Source organism: Hydra vulgaris, chromosome 12, assembly GCF_038396675.1.
Source record: "Hydra vulgaris chromosome 12, alternate assembly HydraT2T_AEP".
Lineage (NCBI taxonomy): Eukaryota > Metazoa > Cnidaria > Hydrozoa > Anthoathecata > Hydridae > Hydra > Hydra vulgaris.
In genome coordinates, this window is record NC_088931.1 from 2,808,145 (window position 1) to 2,829,747 (window position 21,603).

Sequence of the window (21,603 nt, forward strand, 5' to 3'; positions counted from 1 at the left end):
TAGAGTATTTTGTTTGATATTTGTGATTGATAAGGCGAAAAAAGTTATGGAAGACTTCAGTGACCAGATCATTTTTGAGTTTAAACATGAACTGAAGAATGCAATAGATATTTCGTTTGTAGATATTAAGAACTCTCAGTTCCTTCATTAAATGTTTAGAATTGGCATTTCTATTTGCGTTTGTTAATATACGGCATGCTTGTTTCTGTTTTTTATATATTAAATCTAGTTTTGATTGGTAGGTACTAGCCCAGGCAATATTGCAGTAGGTAATATAGCTATTTATATATGCAAATTAAAACTTTTAAGGCATGCATTATTTAAAATATATTTGGTTTTATGCATAATTCCAATGTTTTTAGATATTTTGTTTTTTAATATATTAATGTGGTCTTTCCAGCTAATATGTTCAGCTAATATAGTTCGATTAAATGCAAAGTCACCGTGAAATGCGTTTAAGAAAAATCAACTTTCTATAATTTGAAAATTTCGAACTTTTATTTTCCCCCATAAAATTCGAATTAGAGAGATTCTACTGTATTTTCAAAGTGTGCAAGAGTAACATCTTAGTACGCTCTTATAATTGTTATTACTTTTTGTTTGTTAATAAATAGTGTTCGAAGTTTCAAAAAATTTGCCTTTTTAAAAAAAATCAAATATTTCAAGAAGAAAAACAAATTAAAACTCCTTAAGAACTATAAGTATGTACTTTAAAACAATGTTTTAACATGTCAGTAATAAATATAATACATATATATGAGTTAACAACTATCGTTAGTTGGCCAGGACTACACCTCATTAAAACTCGTTGAATTCTTCAGGAATGAATTCTTTCAATTTGTTAAGGTCCTCTACCTTTCCTTTTTTAGTGTAACTTTGCCACTTGGATAAGCCAAACTATCCACCTGTGGTACAGCACCTGTGTGTTTGGACATACAGGTGCTGTACCACAGGTGGATAGTTTTACATACAAAAAGTTTGACGGACCAAATCATTAATAGTGTAGCCTTTTTTATCAAGGTCGTATACAAAATAAAATAAATTACTAATAGAAAAGTCAACCTTCTTTCCTTTTGTCAGGGTTAGGGTTTTAGTTTCTAAAGAAATGCAAGACTTTTTGTAATGTTTTAGGTTAGGGTTAGGGTCTTGGTTTCTAATAAAGTGCAAGACTTTTTGTAATGTTTTGGGTTAGGGTTAGAGTCTTGGTTTCTGAAGAAATGCAAGACTTTAGCAATGTTGTGGCCTCCATGTTTTAAAATCAAAAAAATAAGTTGCATCTACTATTTCTTTCACAGTAAACTTTCTTGATCTGGAGCTGCTAATAATAAGCTCTGTGAGTTGATGCATGTGATAAAGACGGTCATGTCTTTTTAAAACTTTTGAAATTATACCAAACTCCCTTTCGCAAGGAAGAAAACTGTGCCCTCTCATTGGGAAGAACTGTTCGACTTTATCCAACCTGCCACTGTCAGCCAAGTATAAGCAAAAACGTGATAGGGTTTGATTTTTATTTTGTCTACTACAGTTGTCACAAAACAGACATAATTATACTTATTATACTTTTTATACTTTAGACGTATTATACTTTTTTATTACTTTTAGGCGTATTTATTACTTTTAGACGTATTATACTTTGGTGGAACTAAGCTTAAAAAATCATTTAAAAATGTAGCAACTTCATTAGGTCCTTTTTTTCCTTGACCTTCATGGTACAAATATACATGACTTTTTTTTTTAATGTTGTGTATAGAAAAAATATTGACTGATAGCTGCCTCATGTAATAAAGTTGTTGATCAAGTATTTTTGGTAAGCTTATTGTCTTCATATAGTCGAATGCCAATGATAGAATGTGCTCCTTTTTGAGCCATCTTTGGACGTTTCATGTTTTAGAGCATTGTAAAACTTTTTAATCCTTCGCTTATGAACATCTAAATCCTGTGAACATCAAAATCAGTCTGTGCTGCTCTTTTAGCTACATCATTTTGGTGATTTTAGTTTGAGATTTAATTCTTCACACTTGCAACAAGTGTCCACTTGTGGGCGCCCAAACCAAAAGTTAAAATTTACTTTAAAATGGTTCCAAAAAAAAAGACTTGCTCACTTTTAAATCTGGATTTCTTTCACAAAAAAGTTGCCACATTGTCTTTATATTTAAATTTGTATTTAGCTAATATATACTTTTTACGGAATAATGAGATTCCTTAAGAGGAAGTGATTACTGATTACTATAATTATGTGATTACTAACAATGTCATGAACGTTCTGAGAAAGACAACTAGTAATACCTTTTCCTCTTTTATCTTCAGGGGATACTCCAAAATCCTTAAGGTTCCTTATTCCCCGTAATCGTTTTTCACTAATACTTAGGACAGATAAAAATGCATTGCAACATATTTCTATGCGTACATTGCCCAAAATCATATGATCGGAGTAACTATTCGGTTGCTTTGGTTTTTGAAGGTCCTTTTGATGTGGTACTCTTCTTTTAACTTTAATGACATCTATTAATCCTTGAATATACAGATCTTGTTTGTCTTTGCTTATACCATGAAATTTTGAAAAGATATCCACACAGTTAGCCTCTCCAAAGTTGTCCAAACACTTTTTATTGCATCTAAAAGTAGAAATCAAAAAAATTATTTTACAATTAATACAAGCTAGAAAACTGAGTTTCTATTAAAACACATAGCATTATTTATAGTTATAAATACAGAACAACAGTGACTTGGCACAAAAGTAAAGAAGGGAAATAGACCATTTCATGTTTTTCTTTTTAGCGCTGCAACCTATGTTATACTCTCAAGAACTATGTAGGTCTAGACTTTCTATAAGAAAATTTAACTATTCAGAGTTTGTTTACTATCTGAAAAAAATCTTAATAAAACTACGGCATATTAAATAACTACGCAAGAAGGGTTTAATATGTAAAACCTGTAAATTATTTACATTTGAGTCATTTTACTCATAGTACCTATATAAAACAGGTATAGGGTATATCTGTTTCGTACAGATATGATGAATAAAACCCATATCTTAGTATTATAGCTGGTTCAGACCAAGGCTTATATATATGTATATATATATATATATATATATATATATATATATATATATATATATATATATATATATATATATATATATATATATATATATATATGTATACATATATATGTATATATATATATATAGATATATATATATATATATATATGTATACATATATATGTATATATATATGTATATATATATATATATATATATATATATATATATATATATATATATATATATATATATATATATATATGTATATATATATATATATATATGTATACGTATAAATACATATATGTATACGTATATATACATATATATATATATATATATATATATATATATATATATATATATATATATATATATATATATATATATATATATATATATATATAATTGTATTTAAATCATTTTACATTGAATGTTTGAACCTTACTTGCAAGTAAACTTCGATTGGAACTTCGATTCCCTAACTATTTATGTATGACTGTCCCATGAAACGTGCTTGTTTTATTTTGTTATTTTTGTAATCACATGGATTACTTTCTTTCCTTTTTCCGGGACTTGGAATAGCAAGACCCATGGCTGAACTATTTATAATACTAACAATAACAACAATATATGAAAAACTATATTTTCCGCATATTGCGGAAAATATAGCTTACCAATTACCAATACCAATCAGTTGGAGAGTGATTTTATTTAAAAGGGCGTATTTGAAGCAAATTCGCCTTTTTAATAAAAACCAAAAACTTTCAGGTGACTTTATTTGTATAAGAAGATAATATTTAAACATACTTTTAACAGAAAACGATGAAGCTATCATAGAGGAACACAAAACATACAAAAAGTGAATTTTGAAAAAAAATGTCAAATCAGCCCTTTTAATAAACACTGATTTAAATAAGGAAGGGTTATTTATTTTTTTAGTTATTAGTGCTTCAAAAAAATTAATTTTAATAATTATTTTAAATTTTTACTTTAATACATATTTCTTTAAAAAAATAATCAGAAAATAAAATGAAATTATGAAAAAATAATCTTACTTATTAAACTATGTAATCTTTAAAACACAATAGTTCAATTAAATACCAAATAAAAATATAAATTTTTACTATTAACCCAGTTTCTAAATGTAATACTAATAATTTCTACTAAATTCTCACCAAAACCGGCTGATCCAACCAAGTGCCGCGTAAAAAGCCTAATATTCCTATTAAGTTCTGACTAAAACTTGCTAATACGGCTAATGGCCGAATAAAAACCTGAGTATTCCTACTAAGTTCCGATTAAAACTTATACTACTAAGTTCCATGCGAGTACTCGTCAGGAACTTATTATATACTAAGTACTTAATAGGATTAGCCGTGTTTTTTTTTCTCGGGAAATAAGTTTCAAAAGTTTTATTTACCTTTACTTCACTGTCATCCCAGTTTTCATCTTCATTTTCTTTAACCTTGTCGATTCTTAGATTATTTCACTGAGATTAGTCCTTCATATCTCCTAGTTTGTTATTTAGTTTAACAAACTCAGGTTCTTTGTTTTTTGTGACGCTTGTTCATATACTTTTCTCTCGTGAATTAATAACGGTTTGAATTTTTTCCCCTACATTTAGGCTCACATTAATATCCTCAACTTTTTTTTTATTGATTTTATGTAGTTATTATTTTCATTTACATTTAATTCAATTTGACTTTGTCCTAACTCTCGTATAAAATTTTTGTACTGGAATTTATAATATTTTTTTTTCCTGTTGTTTTATCATGTCTTCTGTTTCTTTCTTAAACTCTTTTTTTTTTCATCATTTTTTTAATTAGATCAATCATAAAACTATTACCTTTTATATTTATATAAGTTGTTAAAATTTTTTAATATTATTTTAAATTATTTCACAAAATATATTTTTATTTAAATTTTGTTTTTTCCAACTATAGGTTAATTGTCTTTCCAGAAGGGTCCAAATGAGATTCAAGTCGTAAGCCATATATAGCTATAAAAGCTGGCGTGAAAATGGTACCATTATACGTACAATTAGATTAAATTCATTTGTGGTGTGGTGCATTTGAGGCAGTTTTTAAATAATCTAAAGAAAAAGCAAGGAAATTACAAATGTCCTTTTCAATTATTTTTTGAAACCTGGGGTTTTCGTCTAATCCTCCGTCGGTATATAATATATATATATATATATATATATATATATATATATATATATATATATATATATATATATATATATATATATACATATATATATATATATGTATTATTTATATATATGTATATATATGTATACATATATACACACATATATATGTATATATGTATTATATATATATATATATATATGTATATATATGTATACATATATATATACATATATATTCATATATATACATATATATACATATATATATGTATATATATATATATGTATGTATATATATGTATTATATATATATATGTATATAGGGGAGAGTTGCCGAAATTGGAACAGCTCCTTAATTGGAACACTTAGCTTTATTTAGAAACTGGAACTTATTCTACTTTCATGAATATTTTTTCTTGTAAAGAAAATAATTTTCTTTATTTTTTGAAACTTCTAGTATTTAAACTTAAAAACGTATGTGAATAAAATTACTTTTTTTTAAAGAAAAAAATTTTTGCGATCTAATTTTATCGTTGCATTTAAACGATTACAGAAGCTTAACGATATTGAGTTTGATGATAATTTTTTTTAAATTTTAAATTTTAAGGGTTTCAAGTCTATGTGATATTAAGAGCTTATATCGTAAGTTGTTACTTGTATGTAAATATTTTGCTACAACACCATGGTCCTATGTTGCCCAGAATGGAACTTCAAAAGTTGCCGTAATTGAAACGATGTCATCTCATAACACGCTGCTTGACGTCCGAATTATCAGAAAATATCATTAGTCCGACTGTATAATATTTTTTAAAGCGAATTTCTTTTATAGACATAGTATTATTGTTAGACATTTGTTGCTTTTTTGGAATTGGAATTTAGTCTTGCTTTAAAGTATGAAATGATTTTTCACAACATTTTTTTCATAGTCTAAAGTCTAGTCATAGTCTAAGGATATAAAGTTGATTGTAAACATCGTATACTTTAATTAACAAATCATTTTATCTTTTAGTAAAAAATAAAATGTAAAAGTTTTACAAAAGTTATACATTTCTATTTAACGGATAAACTTGTAAGACAACATAAAGTATATACCCAGCATAAGTTTTTTACTGTATATAGAAGTTAATATATAAAGTTGCAAACTTTATATAGTTTATATAGATTTTGATTTATATAGTTAATGATTAACTAAACAAAAATGATGAAAAATAATGATTATATAATGAGTATATAATTAACTTAATCATATATGAATAACAAATAAATATATGAAAAAATAAGCTTGTAATAAGATTATAAAACTCTCCTTATGTATCTTCATAGTAAATTGCTTTTATTTTAGATGCAAACACCACGAAAATATGGAAAATGGAAAGTAGAAAACTTGAAAAAGGCTGTTGAAGCAATAAAACAAGGAGAAATCAGCTTAAATGAAGCCGCTTATGAATTTTGTATTCCAAAAGCAACTTTGTCAAGGCATATAAATGAAAAAAACAAAGTTGCTGTTGCCAATGTGAAATTTCATGGTCGACTTACCACCTTACCTAATGAAATTGAAACAGAACTAGCTGATCACTGTTTATTATTAGAATCGATGTACTTTGGATTAAGGATTGATGATCTTCGTCGTCTAACATTTGATATTGCGGAAGCTAACAACATCACACATAATTTTAACAAACACGAATGGCAGGAAAAAAGTGGTATTATGCATTTATGCAAAGGCACCCACAACTGTTGCTTCGTGGGCCTGAATCAACATCAATTGCACGTGCACAAAGTTTTAATAAAGAGCGAGTGCAATCTTTCTTTAATTTACTTTCAAAGTTATACATGGAAGAAAAGTTATCTCCAGACATACTTTATAATATGGATGAAACTAGTTTATCAACAGTACAAGATGGTCAGATAAAAATTATTAGTGCAAGGGGCAAAAAACGAGTTGGAATTATGACTAGTAGCGAACGAGGAAATTCAGTAACAGCTGTAGTTTGTGTATCTGCAGCAGGATTTTATGTTCCACCAATGTTAATATATAAACGCAAAAGAATGAAGCCAGAAATAACAAATGGTGCACCTCCAGGAACTGTATTTAGTACTCAAGAGAAAGGATGGATGTCAAATGAAGGTTTTTTAGATTGGCTCAATCATTTCATTAAAGTTGTTAAACCTTTAAAACAATCAAAAGTTTTGTTGATACTTGATGGTCATGTTACACATTCAAAAAATTTGGCAGCGATATATCTAGCACGAAATGCTGGAGTGCGTATGGTATCACTACCTCCCCATACTACACACAGACTGCAACCATTAGACGTTGCGTTCTTTGGACCACTTGGTACATACTATGATGAAGCTATGCGAAAATGGATGCAGTCACATATATCACAACTAGTAACAACTTGGCAAGTTGCAGAATTATTTGGTGACGCATATAGTCAGGCAGCATCATTGAGAATTGCTATGAAAGGATTTCAGGCTAGTGGGTTGTGGCCTTTGGACATAAATGTATTCACTGATTCTGATTTTACAGCCTCTTCATTTACTGATGTTGGTCCTTCAAACAATCTTCAGTCATCTGAAAGTATAGATGGGATGACAAAACTATCTACAGATAAATCAAGTGAAAAAAAATTAAAATGTCATGTTTCAGTTTCAACTTTGTCTCTTTTGCCAGTGGTTTCACTTGAAGTAAAAAACAAAAAAAGAAGATCACGAACAACTCAGGCGGATGATCTTACAAGCTCCCCATATAGACGTGCTCTAGAAATTACACCAAGAAATCAAAAGCACACACTAAATCAAATAGCTTCCAAACAAATTAAAAAATCTACAAAAAAAAAGCTCACACTAAATCCAGCAACTGCCAAACTATTGCAAAAACCACAGGAAAGCAAAGTAGCACTTGACTCAATCACCATGGACCAAATGAAATTGAGCACATCAAATAAAATCACCATCGCCACCACAGCACACCACATATCACCACTACCATCCCAAGTGCAGAAGCTGCAAGAAAAAAAGACTTATGAATTGCGAAAAAAAGATTAAATATTTGTTGTAATTTTTATTTGTTATTATATCTTTTAAATATCTTTTATTAAAAAGCTAATCAATTAATTTTTCCTTTGAGCCATAAGTTTTATAGCTGTAATTTATTCAAATATTAGAACTGTTCTAATTAAAGAATATATGTGTTCCATTCAAGGAGACCAGTTGCCTTTATTGGAACAAAATGGTGCCTTGAAAAATCAAAGTTTATATCCAATAAGGGTGCGATCAATAGAGTCGAATCATTAATAAAAGCATAGTAGGGTTGTATATCTATATTATTTAATTCATAAATGTTTTCATAGTTAAGCCATCTTTGGTTAATAAATATTTTTTCTTAAAGTGTTCCAATTAAGGCAACTCTCCCCTATATGTATACATATATATTCATATATATACATATAAATATATATATGTATATATATATATGTATGTATATATATGTATTGTATATATATATATGTATAAAATGTTCCTAAGATATTGGTTTGTTAATGAATTTTTTTTTTTTTTTTCTGGATGAGTATTTATTCTCGCGCCATTCGTTTAAAGTTTAACTTTTTTACATTTTTTGAGTTTTTATGGGCAGTTTCAAACGATCAGCGCGAATAGAAATTTATAAACCTTTAACAATTTAACTGCGTCAATACAAAGAATGGAAGGTTTTTTATCCATACCGATTGTGCGCATTTTTATTATTATCATATTTGTTACCAGGTGGTACTTTAGAAACGCAAAAATCGGGTAATATTTAAAAAAAGCGCAGTTAAGAAAACAATTTTTTTATCGAGCTACTTAACAATTTTTAATTTTAAAAAATCTAATATTACCACCTCAAGTAAGTTTATTATAACAACATAACATAATAATGCATGTTATATTTTATAATTATAGTTAAATGAATTAGGTTATTTAAACATTTATAATATTTTAAATAAACTTTTAAAAAATTTTAAACTTCATACAAATTATAAAAATGTTTATAGTGATTAACATTATGATCATGAGTAACATTATGAAATTTTGTTTTAAAGCTAGCTATGACAACAAAAGTATCTGAGGTGTATCCCTGTCCCAAGAAGGCGTTTAAAAAAAGAAGATCGAGTCGCAAGAACATGTTCCTAGTTAACGTCACTCTGGATAGAATGGAAACAAACCAGCTGCCCCTAAGGATTCACGTTATCCAACGCTACTTATTTTTAAGAGAACAATTTCCAAAGAAAGCACTGAAGGATCTTGTCGCTTGTCCTTTAATGTCCAAAACTTTCAAGTAAGCTTTTAGCTTTAGAAATCAATAGATAAGAACGTTATTTCATGTTTTATGTCAAATATAGTAAAGATAATTTAATAAGTTATGTTTTTAATTTACGGAAGTTCTTCATAGATTAAAATGCATAACAAACAATGAATTTTGCAATGTCAGTTGTATCCTTTCCGGAATCTTAATTCCTCGGAGAAAAACTGGCTTCAAAGTCATCAGTGACAAAAGGATGATGTATCATGTCAAGAAGTATGTAGAAAAGTACATAGCATTGAAGAAATCCCAGAAAAAAATTGGAATTGGTTATCTTGAGACAAGAAATAAATTTGAGAAATCAATGACAGGTAGGGGATAAATATTAAATGTTAAGATTTTCTAGTCAAACAGCCAGTACTAAGCTAATTTATTGTGAAGTAAATAGTTTACTTTTTCTTGTTCTTACCTAATAAAATTAAATTTAAAGGATTATTTTGGGCTGGAGAAGACATTACGTTTCTTGAACGTAGTTTAAAGACTGATAGGCTAAGACTGGAAGCAGATAAGATTGAAGATTTAACCTTCATTCGGGACCAGCTAAGTTGCAGAAAGATGGTGATTGGAGCGTTGGACGGTCGGTTTGTAGATGTTAGTAATAGATCTGCATCAAGAAATAACTCTAAAACCTCTGGTATAGTAAAAAAAACTTTCCATGATTTCTCCGGATTTTCCTCTGAAAGTGAAATGATTACTGATGACTCTAATGATACATGTTCCGAAGATGATTTTAAGATTGGTAACGCATCAAAGAAGAAGACAGTTAAAAATATGACTCTAAAGATACCAAAAGACATTTTTTCAAAAACTGCCAGAACTGCTATTGGGATGGGAATATCTACTAACCAGGCAACAGCACTTATCTCTTCTTTTCTTTGCAATGCCGGTGGAGATATAGAAAATGTAACATTATCCCACAGCTCAACTCACAGGATTTTTGATACAATAATAAGAAATGATGCTGGTGTTCTTAGAGCAAACATAACCAGTATGGTTAAGACGAGCGGCAAACCCATCATTGTGCATTTTGATAGCAAAATTATCAAAGATTATACGGGTAGCATAGATGAGACAAAAGACCGAATTTGTGTGCTTATAAGGCATGACAATCAGTCCCGTCTGTTAGGCGCTCCAGGGTTGGAACACGGCAGTGGTGAGGCTCAGTTCACAGCAATTCAAAATCTATTAGATTCTTTTGATCTAGGGCAGTTCATCCACGGAGTTTGTTTTGATACCACTGCTTCAAACACTGGCTATTTAAAAGGAGCTTGTGCAAGATTAGCTAATTTTCATGGCCGACCATTGCTCTTGTTAGCCTGCCGCCATCATGTAGGAGAGCTCCATATAAAACACTTTTGCAATGAAGTTGCAGTAAACAAATCTGTTGGACCAGAGAATCAACTATTTAAATCTCTAAAGCAGAACTGGCATGGTATTGATGCAAACAACGAGAAGATGCTGTTGAAATTTAATCACCAGAATGTTAAGGGTACCTGGTTGGAGAAGCAGGCTCTATTGGCGCTAAAAACTTGCAAGGACCTGATAGATAAAAACAAGTTAAGAAATAGTCAGGTAAGGTTAAAATAAAGAAATATATTACTTTAAAACAACTTTATACCAAATATATATACCAACTATAAAAATAGAAAGAAGAAACATAAAAGTTTTTAATTAAGTTGTAAATTATATACATTTAGACTTTTGAGAAGCGCAAAGATTATTGTGAACTGGCAGAGCTTGTAGTTATGTTCCTTAAAGAAGATCAGACAGTTAGGTATAAAATTCACAAAACCGGAGCTATTTCACACGCCAGGTTCATGGCAAAGGCATTGTACTATATGAAGTTCAATTTGCTTCTCCCTAAGATCAGGCAGGTTCTTTTTCTGAGTGATGAAATTGTCAAAGAGATCAACAGAATGGCTGAATACATTTCTCTTTTCTGGGCATCGTGGTTTTTGACCTGCGAGTTTTCTGATTCTGCAGCTTTTGAAGTAAAACTTAATTTCCTAAATATTTTTATATTAGTCTCATAATTTAAGAATAATTTGTTTCAAAAAAATACCAACTAAATTGTTTTAGAATAATGACATAAATAAATGACACTTATTACATTAGATGTTAGACGTGTCATTATCAACCTTACTTACTATCTGTATTGCATTATTTTTAACTCACACTCTTAGGATCAACGAAACTATTGGCAGATGTGCCATTACAATGCGTATGAGCCTGCCGCAGAAGTGGTATTAAAATCATGGCGAAACCATATGTGGTATTTGGATCCATCAACCGTGGTGCTGGCGCTAGCATGTTCTAATAAAGATCACTACATCGAAATGGAAAAGATGGCAAAAGTTCTTTATTCAACCCAACGGAGTGGCATTAAAAATGTAGGAACGGATAGAACCAAAACTAAAATCCTTTCTGATAGCAGTTTTTTGTTTAATATAGATCAACCACCAGGTCTTGAATCATATATTTCGCCAGATTCCTGGTTAATTTTTGATATCCTAGGTCATACTTCTGAAAAATGTCTATGGATGAAACTCCTTCAGATTTTTTGGAAAGAATTTCCAGGATACAATGAGTTTCAAAGCTTCGTAAAATCTGTCGAAGTTGTTAACGACTCATCAGAACGTGCAGTAAAACTCATTCAAGATAATGTAGAGCGTGCGAAGAGCGAGGAAAAACTTCAGAACCTTCTCCAAATGAAAAACTCTTGGAAAAGCCATTTAAAAAGACGAAGAATGGATACAAGGAGTCAGTTACAACGCCTGCTCCCTCGCTACTGGCTGTGAGTTAATAATTCAAAACCTTTCCAATATCTCTAATAATTAGAATTACCTTACTGTAGACTCTAAACCTTGAAAATGTATTTAAAAAAAACTAAATTATGTGATTTTTAGAGATATGTGTCTTAAAGGAAAGAATTTGTTATATATATAATAAATATAATAGCAGCTATGGCAGTACTTAGAGTTCTTACTTTAATATCGGAGGTCCGAGGATTAATGCCGGTTTAGTCATATAAACGACATTTACTAGTAAAAAATTTTCCCGCGGTGCTCTGTGATGAGCACTTAAAATTTAATGAGAATTTAAAATAACACACACAAAATCTAAGTAGATATTTTCTGAAATATATCAACACATTTTGATCTAGTTAAATCTACAGCAAAATATTTAAAGTCCTATAACAAATCTTTTGGGGGTAACCATTTTAAGTTTGGCTTTGTTTAATCTTAGGTTCCAATAAAAGTAATTTTTTTAAAAACATCATTTGATACCAATAAGAAGTAAAAAAAAAAAAAATATTGCACCATGACTGAAAATGACCTCATAGATCAACAAAAAGGCACTTTGAAATAACACAAATGTTGATTTTTCTATCAAAATCAGTGAACGGTAGGCATTGTGTATTTCTTAACTCGAAAAGCACAGTGTTTTTTTTGGTATGGGAACACATGAAGAGAATATAAATGAAAAAATTAACTGGATTCGACATCAGAATCGATTCGCGCCGTTGTGTTGAAAACTGCTCAATTTTGGTCATAAATTGCCTAGTGCGTAACTTCGAACGACCGGCGCGAATACTTCTAACAGGAAAAAATAAAAAATAAAAAAATTTGACTTATAAATATGACCTCTACGCCACTCATTAGCGACTCCGCATGTAATTTGGTTGTCAAAAAAAAATTATGGGATGGCCTAATATATACACATTTTTTGTGTTTTCTTTCAGCCAAAAACTATATAAATAATATTTATTTATTGTGAACATAATGTGTATATAAAGACAAAAAAGTATATACATAAATATTTAGTTTTAGAAGATGCATCTCACAGTTCCAAATCATTATAACTTAACCCGTTTGTTAGATCAACTAAAAACGAGACTTTTAAATACCGGCAGGTTTATATTACCTTGCTCGTTATATATTAACAAGTAATAATTGCTTTTATATAAACCTGTTCGTAAATTACACAAAGAAAGATGAAGAATCATTTTCATTGCAATTTATATTATCTTATTCATTATTGTTTAAACAGTCTTAACATAAAAAGTATGAATCAAAGATTATTTTTTTAATCTTTTTCTTGGAAACATTCGACTACCATACAACGTGTTGAATAAAAGATTAATTTTTAGTCTCTTTTTCGAAAACATTTGACGTCAAATGTCGTTCTTGTAAACACTCGACAGTTATACAACGCGTTGAATAAATATGAATTTTGTATAGTTCAAAACTAGGTTGTGCAAAAGTGTTGCACAACCTATTTTTGAACTATACAAAAGTATTGCACAACCTAGTTTTGAACTATATGTAAAACAAGCTGAGATTTTGAAACGCATTTTAACCAAGATTTAAATTAGCCTTAAGCTAATCAATAACAATTTTATCAAAAAGTTTGTATAAAAAGAATATAAAATTATTACGTATTAGATAGATAAAATTACATTAACATAATATTGATACAAACTTTAATATAAATTTAAGTAAAATTTTTTTTTTACAACGATCATTATTATGTATTTCAAAAAAGTAATATTTACATGTCTCTAGTTTATATAATTTATATATATTTACGCCACATATATTTACAATACCTAAAGAAAGTAAAGAATGCTGATATGCGCATATGCGCTTGACAAGGGTTTAAAATAACTCATTTAAAAATTCGTGGTTAATATAATTAAGCGCTGGCTATCAACCCACGTATTTAAAAAATATACGCAAGTCCGTCGCACTGGGCTACTAGGGACTTGCTTGTGTTGAATATATATATATATATATATATATATATATATATATATATATATATATATATATATATATATATATATATATATATATATATATATATATATATATATATATATATATATATATATATATATATATATATATATATATTAATAAATCAAAACAATGTAGTTAAGGAAACTCGCATAGCTTTCTACTGTTGTTGCCTTTTCTTTTTTTTTTCTTTTTTTTTTGTTATTAATATTTTTTTTTCTTTTTTTTAAATGTTATTATTAAATATTATTTATTTATTTATTGCAACCATTTATGCAAACCAAGAATATGCAACTTTGCTTGCTATTTAAACGACGATATTCCATTTAATTTTTTTAATTTTTGACTTTCCAAGATTTACCATGTTTCGGAGCCTTGTGACATAATTGAAAATTCAGAATACCGGGTTTTAATTTTTTAATATAATACTTATGAAAACTATTTAATCTCAAATTATAACTTTGAGAAATTGATAACGAAAATATGTATAAAAAAGAGTTTGGTAGCATATTGTTTTTATAGTTGAACATAAAAATAAGAATCTGATATAAATTATATTTTTCCAAGTTTAAAATTTTAATATTTGTCATCACATTAGAAGGATTAACCATTCTACTTAGATAATGAATTGCTCTACAAGCTTGGTTTTGTAAGCCTTCTAGTTTGATTAATTTTATTTTTCATTTTACACTTTCATATTTGAGATGACTATGAATAAGACTAAAGTAAAGTTTTTATTGAATTCAAGAAATGGGCGAGATTTATTTTAAATAATTCTTGCATGTGATATTTTCGACTCAATGTCCATAATATGTGCATAATTTCTTATGATAAATTTTTGTCTATTTGAACACCAAAAAACTTTGCATTTTTTTTCCCGTTTTATTGTTATGTTGTTAATGAGCAACTATGAAACTTTTAACGGTAAAGACATCGATTGACCGGTTTTATGAAATAAAATGTAGTCAGTTTTTTCACAGTTTAAAGATAACTTGTTGCTCTGAACCATAAATTAAAGTCTTCCCGTTCAGTATTCATTGTTCCGAACATCAATTTTAAATTACTATGATTACAGAAAAAGTAATCATCAGTCATCAGCATACATCATTAAAGATACTACAGATAATGCTTTATACTTATTATTGATTTAAACTAAAAACAATAACAGTCCTAAGATTGAGCCTTAAGGGATTATTTAATGCTTTTATTAAATGCCTTTGAAAAGTCTATAAATACTCCCAGTACATCCTCTCCTTTATCAAAAAATTGAAAAAATGAAATATTTTATTTGTAAGTTCAATGATACCTTGCTCTGTTCAACGACTTTTTTGAAAATCAAGTTGATTTTTATGTTAATGTTTGTTCAGCTTAAAGTAATTATAAATTCGATTGTAGATTACTTTTTCATAAACTTTAGAGAACACTGGTAGAAGGGAAATTAGCCGGTAGTTAGACACCTTAACAAAAACCTCCATTTTTTAATATAAATTCTATTGATAAATTAGCAACTTTTAACATATTTGGAAAAGTACTGTGTTCAAAAGAAGATGATTTTAATGAAAATAAGGTTTTCTTTTAATGCATTCAATGACATGTATTGCTACATTGCTAGTAGTGTTGTCAAATCTTATAGTGCATTTCTGTATTAACAATTCACAAACAGATTAAAAACTTAATTTTCATTAATTCTTTAGAAAGACAAAAATATAAATACAATGTTTAGAATTTTCATATACTGTTTAGAATACAATGTTTAGAAGTTTTGTATACTGCATTCAATGTTGCATATACCATACATTTGCATATTTAAACTCAGTAAAACAAATATGCAAATATATACTTAAAAAAAAAACAACATGTTAATCTAATGCGTCTAGACCCTTTTTAAAAATACTTGATCAGAGATAATATTCAGAAGATCGAGAATACTTTGGTGTTCACGTGATAGTTATTTGAAACAGAAAGAACTCTCAATTTTTTTTATTTTACAGTTATTTCCATTTTTTAACTAAGCGTTTGAAAAAAGATAATTACGGCGCCTAGAAGTTACGCTATAAGTCTCTAAAATATATTTATATATTCAAATGTATTTTGCCAAAAAAATCAATTAACATAAAATCTTAAACCCTCAAAACGGGTTTCAATTTTTAAATTAAGTTGTAAATATTATTTTGTTTGATGAAATTTAAATTCTATTGATAAATTTTAATCTGCTTTAAAATAGTTTGTAATTACCCCCCTGTAATCTATTTATCTTGAACACCATGAAATTTCTAATCCTTTTCTTATCATAAATTTAGGTTTTTAACTTTTTGAAATATTAAATGTAGACGGAGTAGCACGATATCGTAGCTCTTAAAAAAAATTATAATGCGAATTCAAAAACGGTTTTAAAAAATGAATAAATTTAAAAACGATCGATAAAAATATTTTTAAATCAAGCATTAAAAAAATATATTGAAAACACCGATCACGTTTTTTTTTTAACTTAGAATTATGCGTAATGAAAACGTGCTGTTTTTTAAAAACAGTTTTCAAACACAAGCACTATTTTTTTTTTTAAACGCACACTCACAACAAGTGAAAACTACGTCTCTTTATAAACCTTTAGTGCTCCTTTTTCTTCGTTACCCGTTATTATATAATATAGACCCGTTATCACGAGGTCTATATTATATAATAACGGGTAACGAAGAGAAAGGAGCTAAGACTTATTACCAAATGCTCAACGAGCATCAAATTATGGGCACGAAATATTAGAAAAAAAAATATATTTAATAAAAAATATTGTGGTAAAGAAAATTAGAATTTCGATTTTGTCTGTTAAAAATAGTGATAAAAGAGTGGGAGCTAATAATGAAAAACGATTCCTTAAGAATCAATCTCTTTTAATAAGATTGAAAATTCATTCCATGAGGTGGTATTCCCTTTTGAATTTCCATTCTAGTTCTTGAAACATTTTCAACAATACCATTTCGATGATTATAAAATCTTGGCTGAACATACCGGTTATTTTGTTGACGCGGGAAAATGTCACGCTTCATTCTTGGAGGTAACTCATATTGTTCATAAGTGTTGGGTGGAACAAAGAATACTTGGTGACCTATTTGTGTCTGTTGATGTGTACCATTTGCAAGATCGTTCTCTTTTTTCAAATAAGAATCGTGCAATTGATTTGTCTAATTGAGTAAATATTAAAATTAAACAAAAAACATATTAACGATTACTTTGCAATTGAGTTCACTTTTTACATTCGAAGATTACATTGTAATATGTAATCTTCGAACGTAAAAAGCGAACTCAATTGCAAAGTAATCGCGTGATATTTTAACATCCAATTTAGGACCGAAAGATAATTCCTTTTTGTTTGTTGGAAGTCACGTGAAAGTAATCCACGACAGATTATAAATTTTATAGAATTTGAGAGATATTCTTTCAAATTTCTCTCCAATTCTGCTACCGTAACTGTCCTTTCAAATTCGCCTATCATTTTAGATCTTATATTTATAAAGAAAATAGATCTAAATATATTTGTAGTACAACGTAAACATATTTACCGTATTTATATCACTAGTCATTAAAGAATGTCGTAATTGTATTTGCGTTTGAAGAGGCAGCGGAAGAATACCAGCTTGACTGGTTAAATTAGGTTGATTGACAAAACCATTTTGCTGTTGCTGAATCATCATATAGTACCACTAATTTTGAAAATGAATAACGTTTCCAAATAAAAAATTAAATGCAGAATACCCATAAACCCAAACAACATAACAAAAAAAAAAGTTTTTAAGTACACGCAACAGAACAATTAAAAATAAGTAAAAAATCTCAACCTGCACACCCAGATTGAAGAAATGTCTTACTGTTGCAATATCTAAAAAAAAAAAAATCATAATAAAAAATTAATAAAAACAATTCAAAAAATTTTAACAATTTGTTATAAATGTAGTATTAATTTATACCTTCTGGAAGATCTTTACCCTCCAAATCATACGAAAATGCCACGGGCGCAATAACTTGATCAACACTTTGATAATACATTGGTAACATACCAGATAAAGGTATTTGCTGAACAAAAGGTCCGTTATAAGACGCTTGAAGAGCATTTTGCTGGCGATCATTAAACGGTTGATCACTAGTGTGTTTTTCAATATGTTCGGGTGGTAATTTTATTTTACCTGGTTCGCAATTTAGATTATCGTTATACAAAGTTGAAGAATGCGAAGCAGAAGAACTGATAATTTCGGTATCCGTTGCAAAGCTAACCTTCTTTTTAATTTTACGATCTTTAATCTCCTCAGTGCCGACTGATTCCTCACTATTGTCTGTTGTACTATCGGCATCGTCTTGAACGTCAGAAACAGTTTCTTCTTTGTTAATATGCTTTAATTCTTCTGTAAAGCTAAATATATTTGTTGAGTAATCCAGTTTAGTTTCAGAACTCGAAATATTTGAAATAGTGTTATTGGAATCAAAAGAGTTTGTCGTACTAGACATTAAAATATCCTTGTTAGACTTTTCTTTATCTACATCCATAAGGGCGTTTGACTTGTTTGTTTGATTAGAAGGAGATTCACCAGGCAAACATTTGTCGGAAACGATAGACAGTTCTTCCTTACTTTGTTCAGAACATTCAAAAGATAATTCTTTTGAAAAATCTTCAGATCTTAAATTTTGAGTTTGAAAAGATTCTATTGGAGGATTTTTGCAATTTTTAGCGAGCAACTTACTTTGAGGTAAAACTTTGGTTGACTTTTTAACTGTACTGTTGCTATTCGAAATAGGAGATTTTATTTCACTTCTAATGTTAACATCGTTTTCATTACAGATGTGATTTCCAAAATCTTCATTGCTATTTTTATGTAAATGTTTAATGTCGACGGGCGAAATTATATCTTTAGATGGCGAAACAGATTTTTCATTTTTGTAAGCATTTTGGTGAACACTAACGTCATCTAAATGAACTGGTTTATGATTTGAGTCAGATGAGTGAGGAGATAAATGATTGGCGGGTTTTACTCGCATTCTTCCCCAAAAAGCAGCCGATGATTCTGCAGGGTGTGCAACTTTAACCTCTATATCACTAGAAGGAGTAGCTGGGAGTATTGGACTCAAACGCTTGTTTCCGTCTTTTATATCAAGCGAGTCAAGCTTAAGTTTTACGTCTTCTGAGTCTTTTTTCTTAGAATCATCTTTCTTGCCACGACGAAAATTGTCTTTTTCATGGCGCTTTTTTTGCTCTCCATTTCGAGAAGGTCGATTTCTATCTTCTTGTCTATCCCTACGACCTTTGGGTCTACGTTTAGGTTGAAGAAAATCTGACTCATTTTCATTTTTATTATAATAGCCAGGTAAATTCTTATAATACTCTTCGTTTTCATTTGTAATAAGCTTTATATCTTCTAAACGTACAAAGTATCTGTGCTTTAGGTTTTCACTTAATACAATACATTTATCAGATTGAATCTCATGAAACCGTACACGAATCGTCTTACTGATATCTTCTGATTCTTTTATAGTAGCAAAACAAAGATCTCCAGGTTTAAAATGTAATGACATTGCAAGTGATCTATCTTGTTGTTGAAGCTTATTCTTACTCTCTTCCCAGACATCAAATTCAATATTTCTATATATATTTGGATCAAGTGAGCGCTGAATTTGGCGGTAATTTTTATCTTCCGAATTTTCGGTCACTAAAATTAAGAAAATCAACTTTTACATAAAAAAAAACTGAATATTATAAATTAAAGAACTTTGTCTCTTCCCAAAATAATCTGCAACCATTTTAGAAATATTAATTAATAAACCAACTTAAATATCAAATAATAAATAAATATTAATTAAACAAACCTACTTGAATATCAATTAATATATCGAATAACATAAATAATAAATCCTTTTTAGCTAAATTTTTAAGTAAACATGAAAAAATGACCTGGGAACTTACTTTTAACGTTATTAGCTTTAACTTGTGTCCATGAGGAGGAGATACCTGCAGCAGAATGAATATCATCAAGTTGACCAATTTCAGGAAAAACTGTATTGATTATTAAGTCATAAAGAATCGCTAAAAAAATAAAAGAGTATAATGTCTTTTTTGTTTTATTTTAAAATAATTTAAGAGCTTAGACTCACATTGAACCATGGCAGCATTTGATTCAAATTGTATAGGGTAGAGTGCATCATAATGGTTGCCATTTGAAAATGAGAGTAAGATCTAAAAGAAAAAAACCTGAAAAAATTTTGACAAAAAAAATTTAAGCCATTCGAACTTTGTAACTTAATTTGATTTTTAAACAACATAATTTCCTATCAAATCTGTTATAAACGACTTTCAATCAATTGCAAGTAACATTTTTTTCAATTAAATTACAAGTGACATACTTTTTTATCATATCCATTACATGTTACGGGACATGGCTCACTGTTAATTCCTTGATATACAATAAAATCACATCTAAAATAAATAATTTTTAGCCTTAAAATACAAATAATTATACTTTTAAAACTAAAAAATCTATTATACTATATAATGATTTTATAGACCAAAAATTTTTATCAAATTGGTAATCATTTATATTGAGCGAGTAAAACACTTTGAAATGTATTAAATAAAAAGGCCTTGTTGTACCTTAAATATGTAATTTAAATATGTTTAGATTTATGTTCCTTATAAATATAAGATCAAAAACGATAAGTGAATTTGAAAGATAATTTTATTTCTTCAAATTTCTTTAAAGACAGAGGTTATAAAGACAAGAGTCTCAAGTAAATTATGCAACAAATCCATTTAAATTTCTTAAATCATGAGGCTCATTAATTAATTGTTAAATAGGTCATTCACATTATTGTTTCTTAGATTACACTTTCTATTATTTTTACAACAAGGTTAGGATTAGTGAGATGAGAGGTAATTATTGGAATTTAAATAACCACTTTTTCTGAACTATGAAATGATATTTCCTAAATGCCAATATTTAGGTAAAATTTTCTATCAAAGGAATAACTAAAGATAATAAATAAGGGCTAACTGATGTTATGCACAAATTAATTTAGGATATATGCATTATTTTAACTAGACTAGAACTTTAATAGGCATTTAAGTTTAACAGTTTTCTCATAATGTCATCCTCAAACAACACTGAATTCAAACACACAGCTTTGATAATTTTCTTTTATTTTGACCTTATTCTTTCATAAATTTTTTTATATATTGGGAGTTAAAAAGCAAAAAACAGAAACTAAAGAAAAT

General features: G+C 28.5%; 2 protein-coding genes across 5 annotated transcripts in view; one reads left to right on the forward strand and one right to left on the reverse strand.

The window, feature by feature from the left end:
* The first annotated feature begins 9,639 nt into the window (after nucleotides 1-9,639).
* Nucleotides 9,640-13,255, forward strand: LOC136087771 (uncharacterized). The gene is made up of 4 exons (XM_065811242.1): nucleotides 9,640-9,863; nucleotides 9,983-11,124; nucleotides 11,250-11,543; nucleotides 11,736-13,255. Exons 1-4 carry the CDS (start codon nucleotides 9,749-9,751, stop codon nucleotides 12,348-12,350), a joined length of 2,166 nt encoding a protein of 721 aa, XP_065667314.1. The 5' UTR covers nucleotides 9,640-9,748; the 3' UTR covers nucleotides 12,351-13,255.
* A 3,963-nt stretch (nucleotides 13,256-17,218) lies between these two features.
* The window catches only part of LOC100215194 (uncharacterized), a 28,274-nt gene continuing 23,889 nt past the window's right edge, over nucleotides 17,219-21,603 (reverse strand). For all 4 annotated transcript variants that reach the window (XM_065811243.1, XM_065811246.1, XM_065811244.1 and 1 more), the window contains 7 exons: nucleotides 20,736-20,808; nucleotides 20,487-20,568; nucleotides 20,299-20,418; nucleotides 18,314-20,044; nucleotides 18,185-18,225; nucleotides 17,909-18,049; nucleotides 17,219-17,530 (listed from right to left, as the gene is read on the reverse strand). In XM_065811243.1, coding sequence (XP_065667315.1) covers nucleotides 17,240-17,530; nucleotides 17,909-18,049; nucleotides 18,185-18,225; nucleotides 18,314-20,044; nucleotides 20,299-20,418; nucleotides 20,487-20,568; nucleotides 20,736-20,808 — 2,479 coding nt within the window. In that variant the 3' untranslated portion in view covers nucleotides 17,219-17,239. The remainder of the gene's footprint in view (nucleotides 17,531-17,908; nucleotides 18,050-18,184; nucleotides 18,226-18,313; nucleotides 20,045-20,298; nucleotides 20,419-20,486; nucleotides 20,569-20,735; nucleotides 20,809-21,603) is intronic.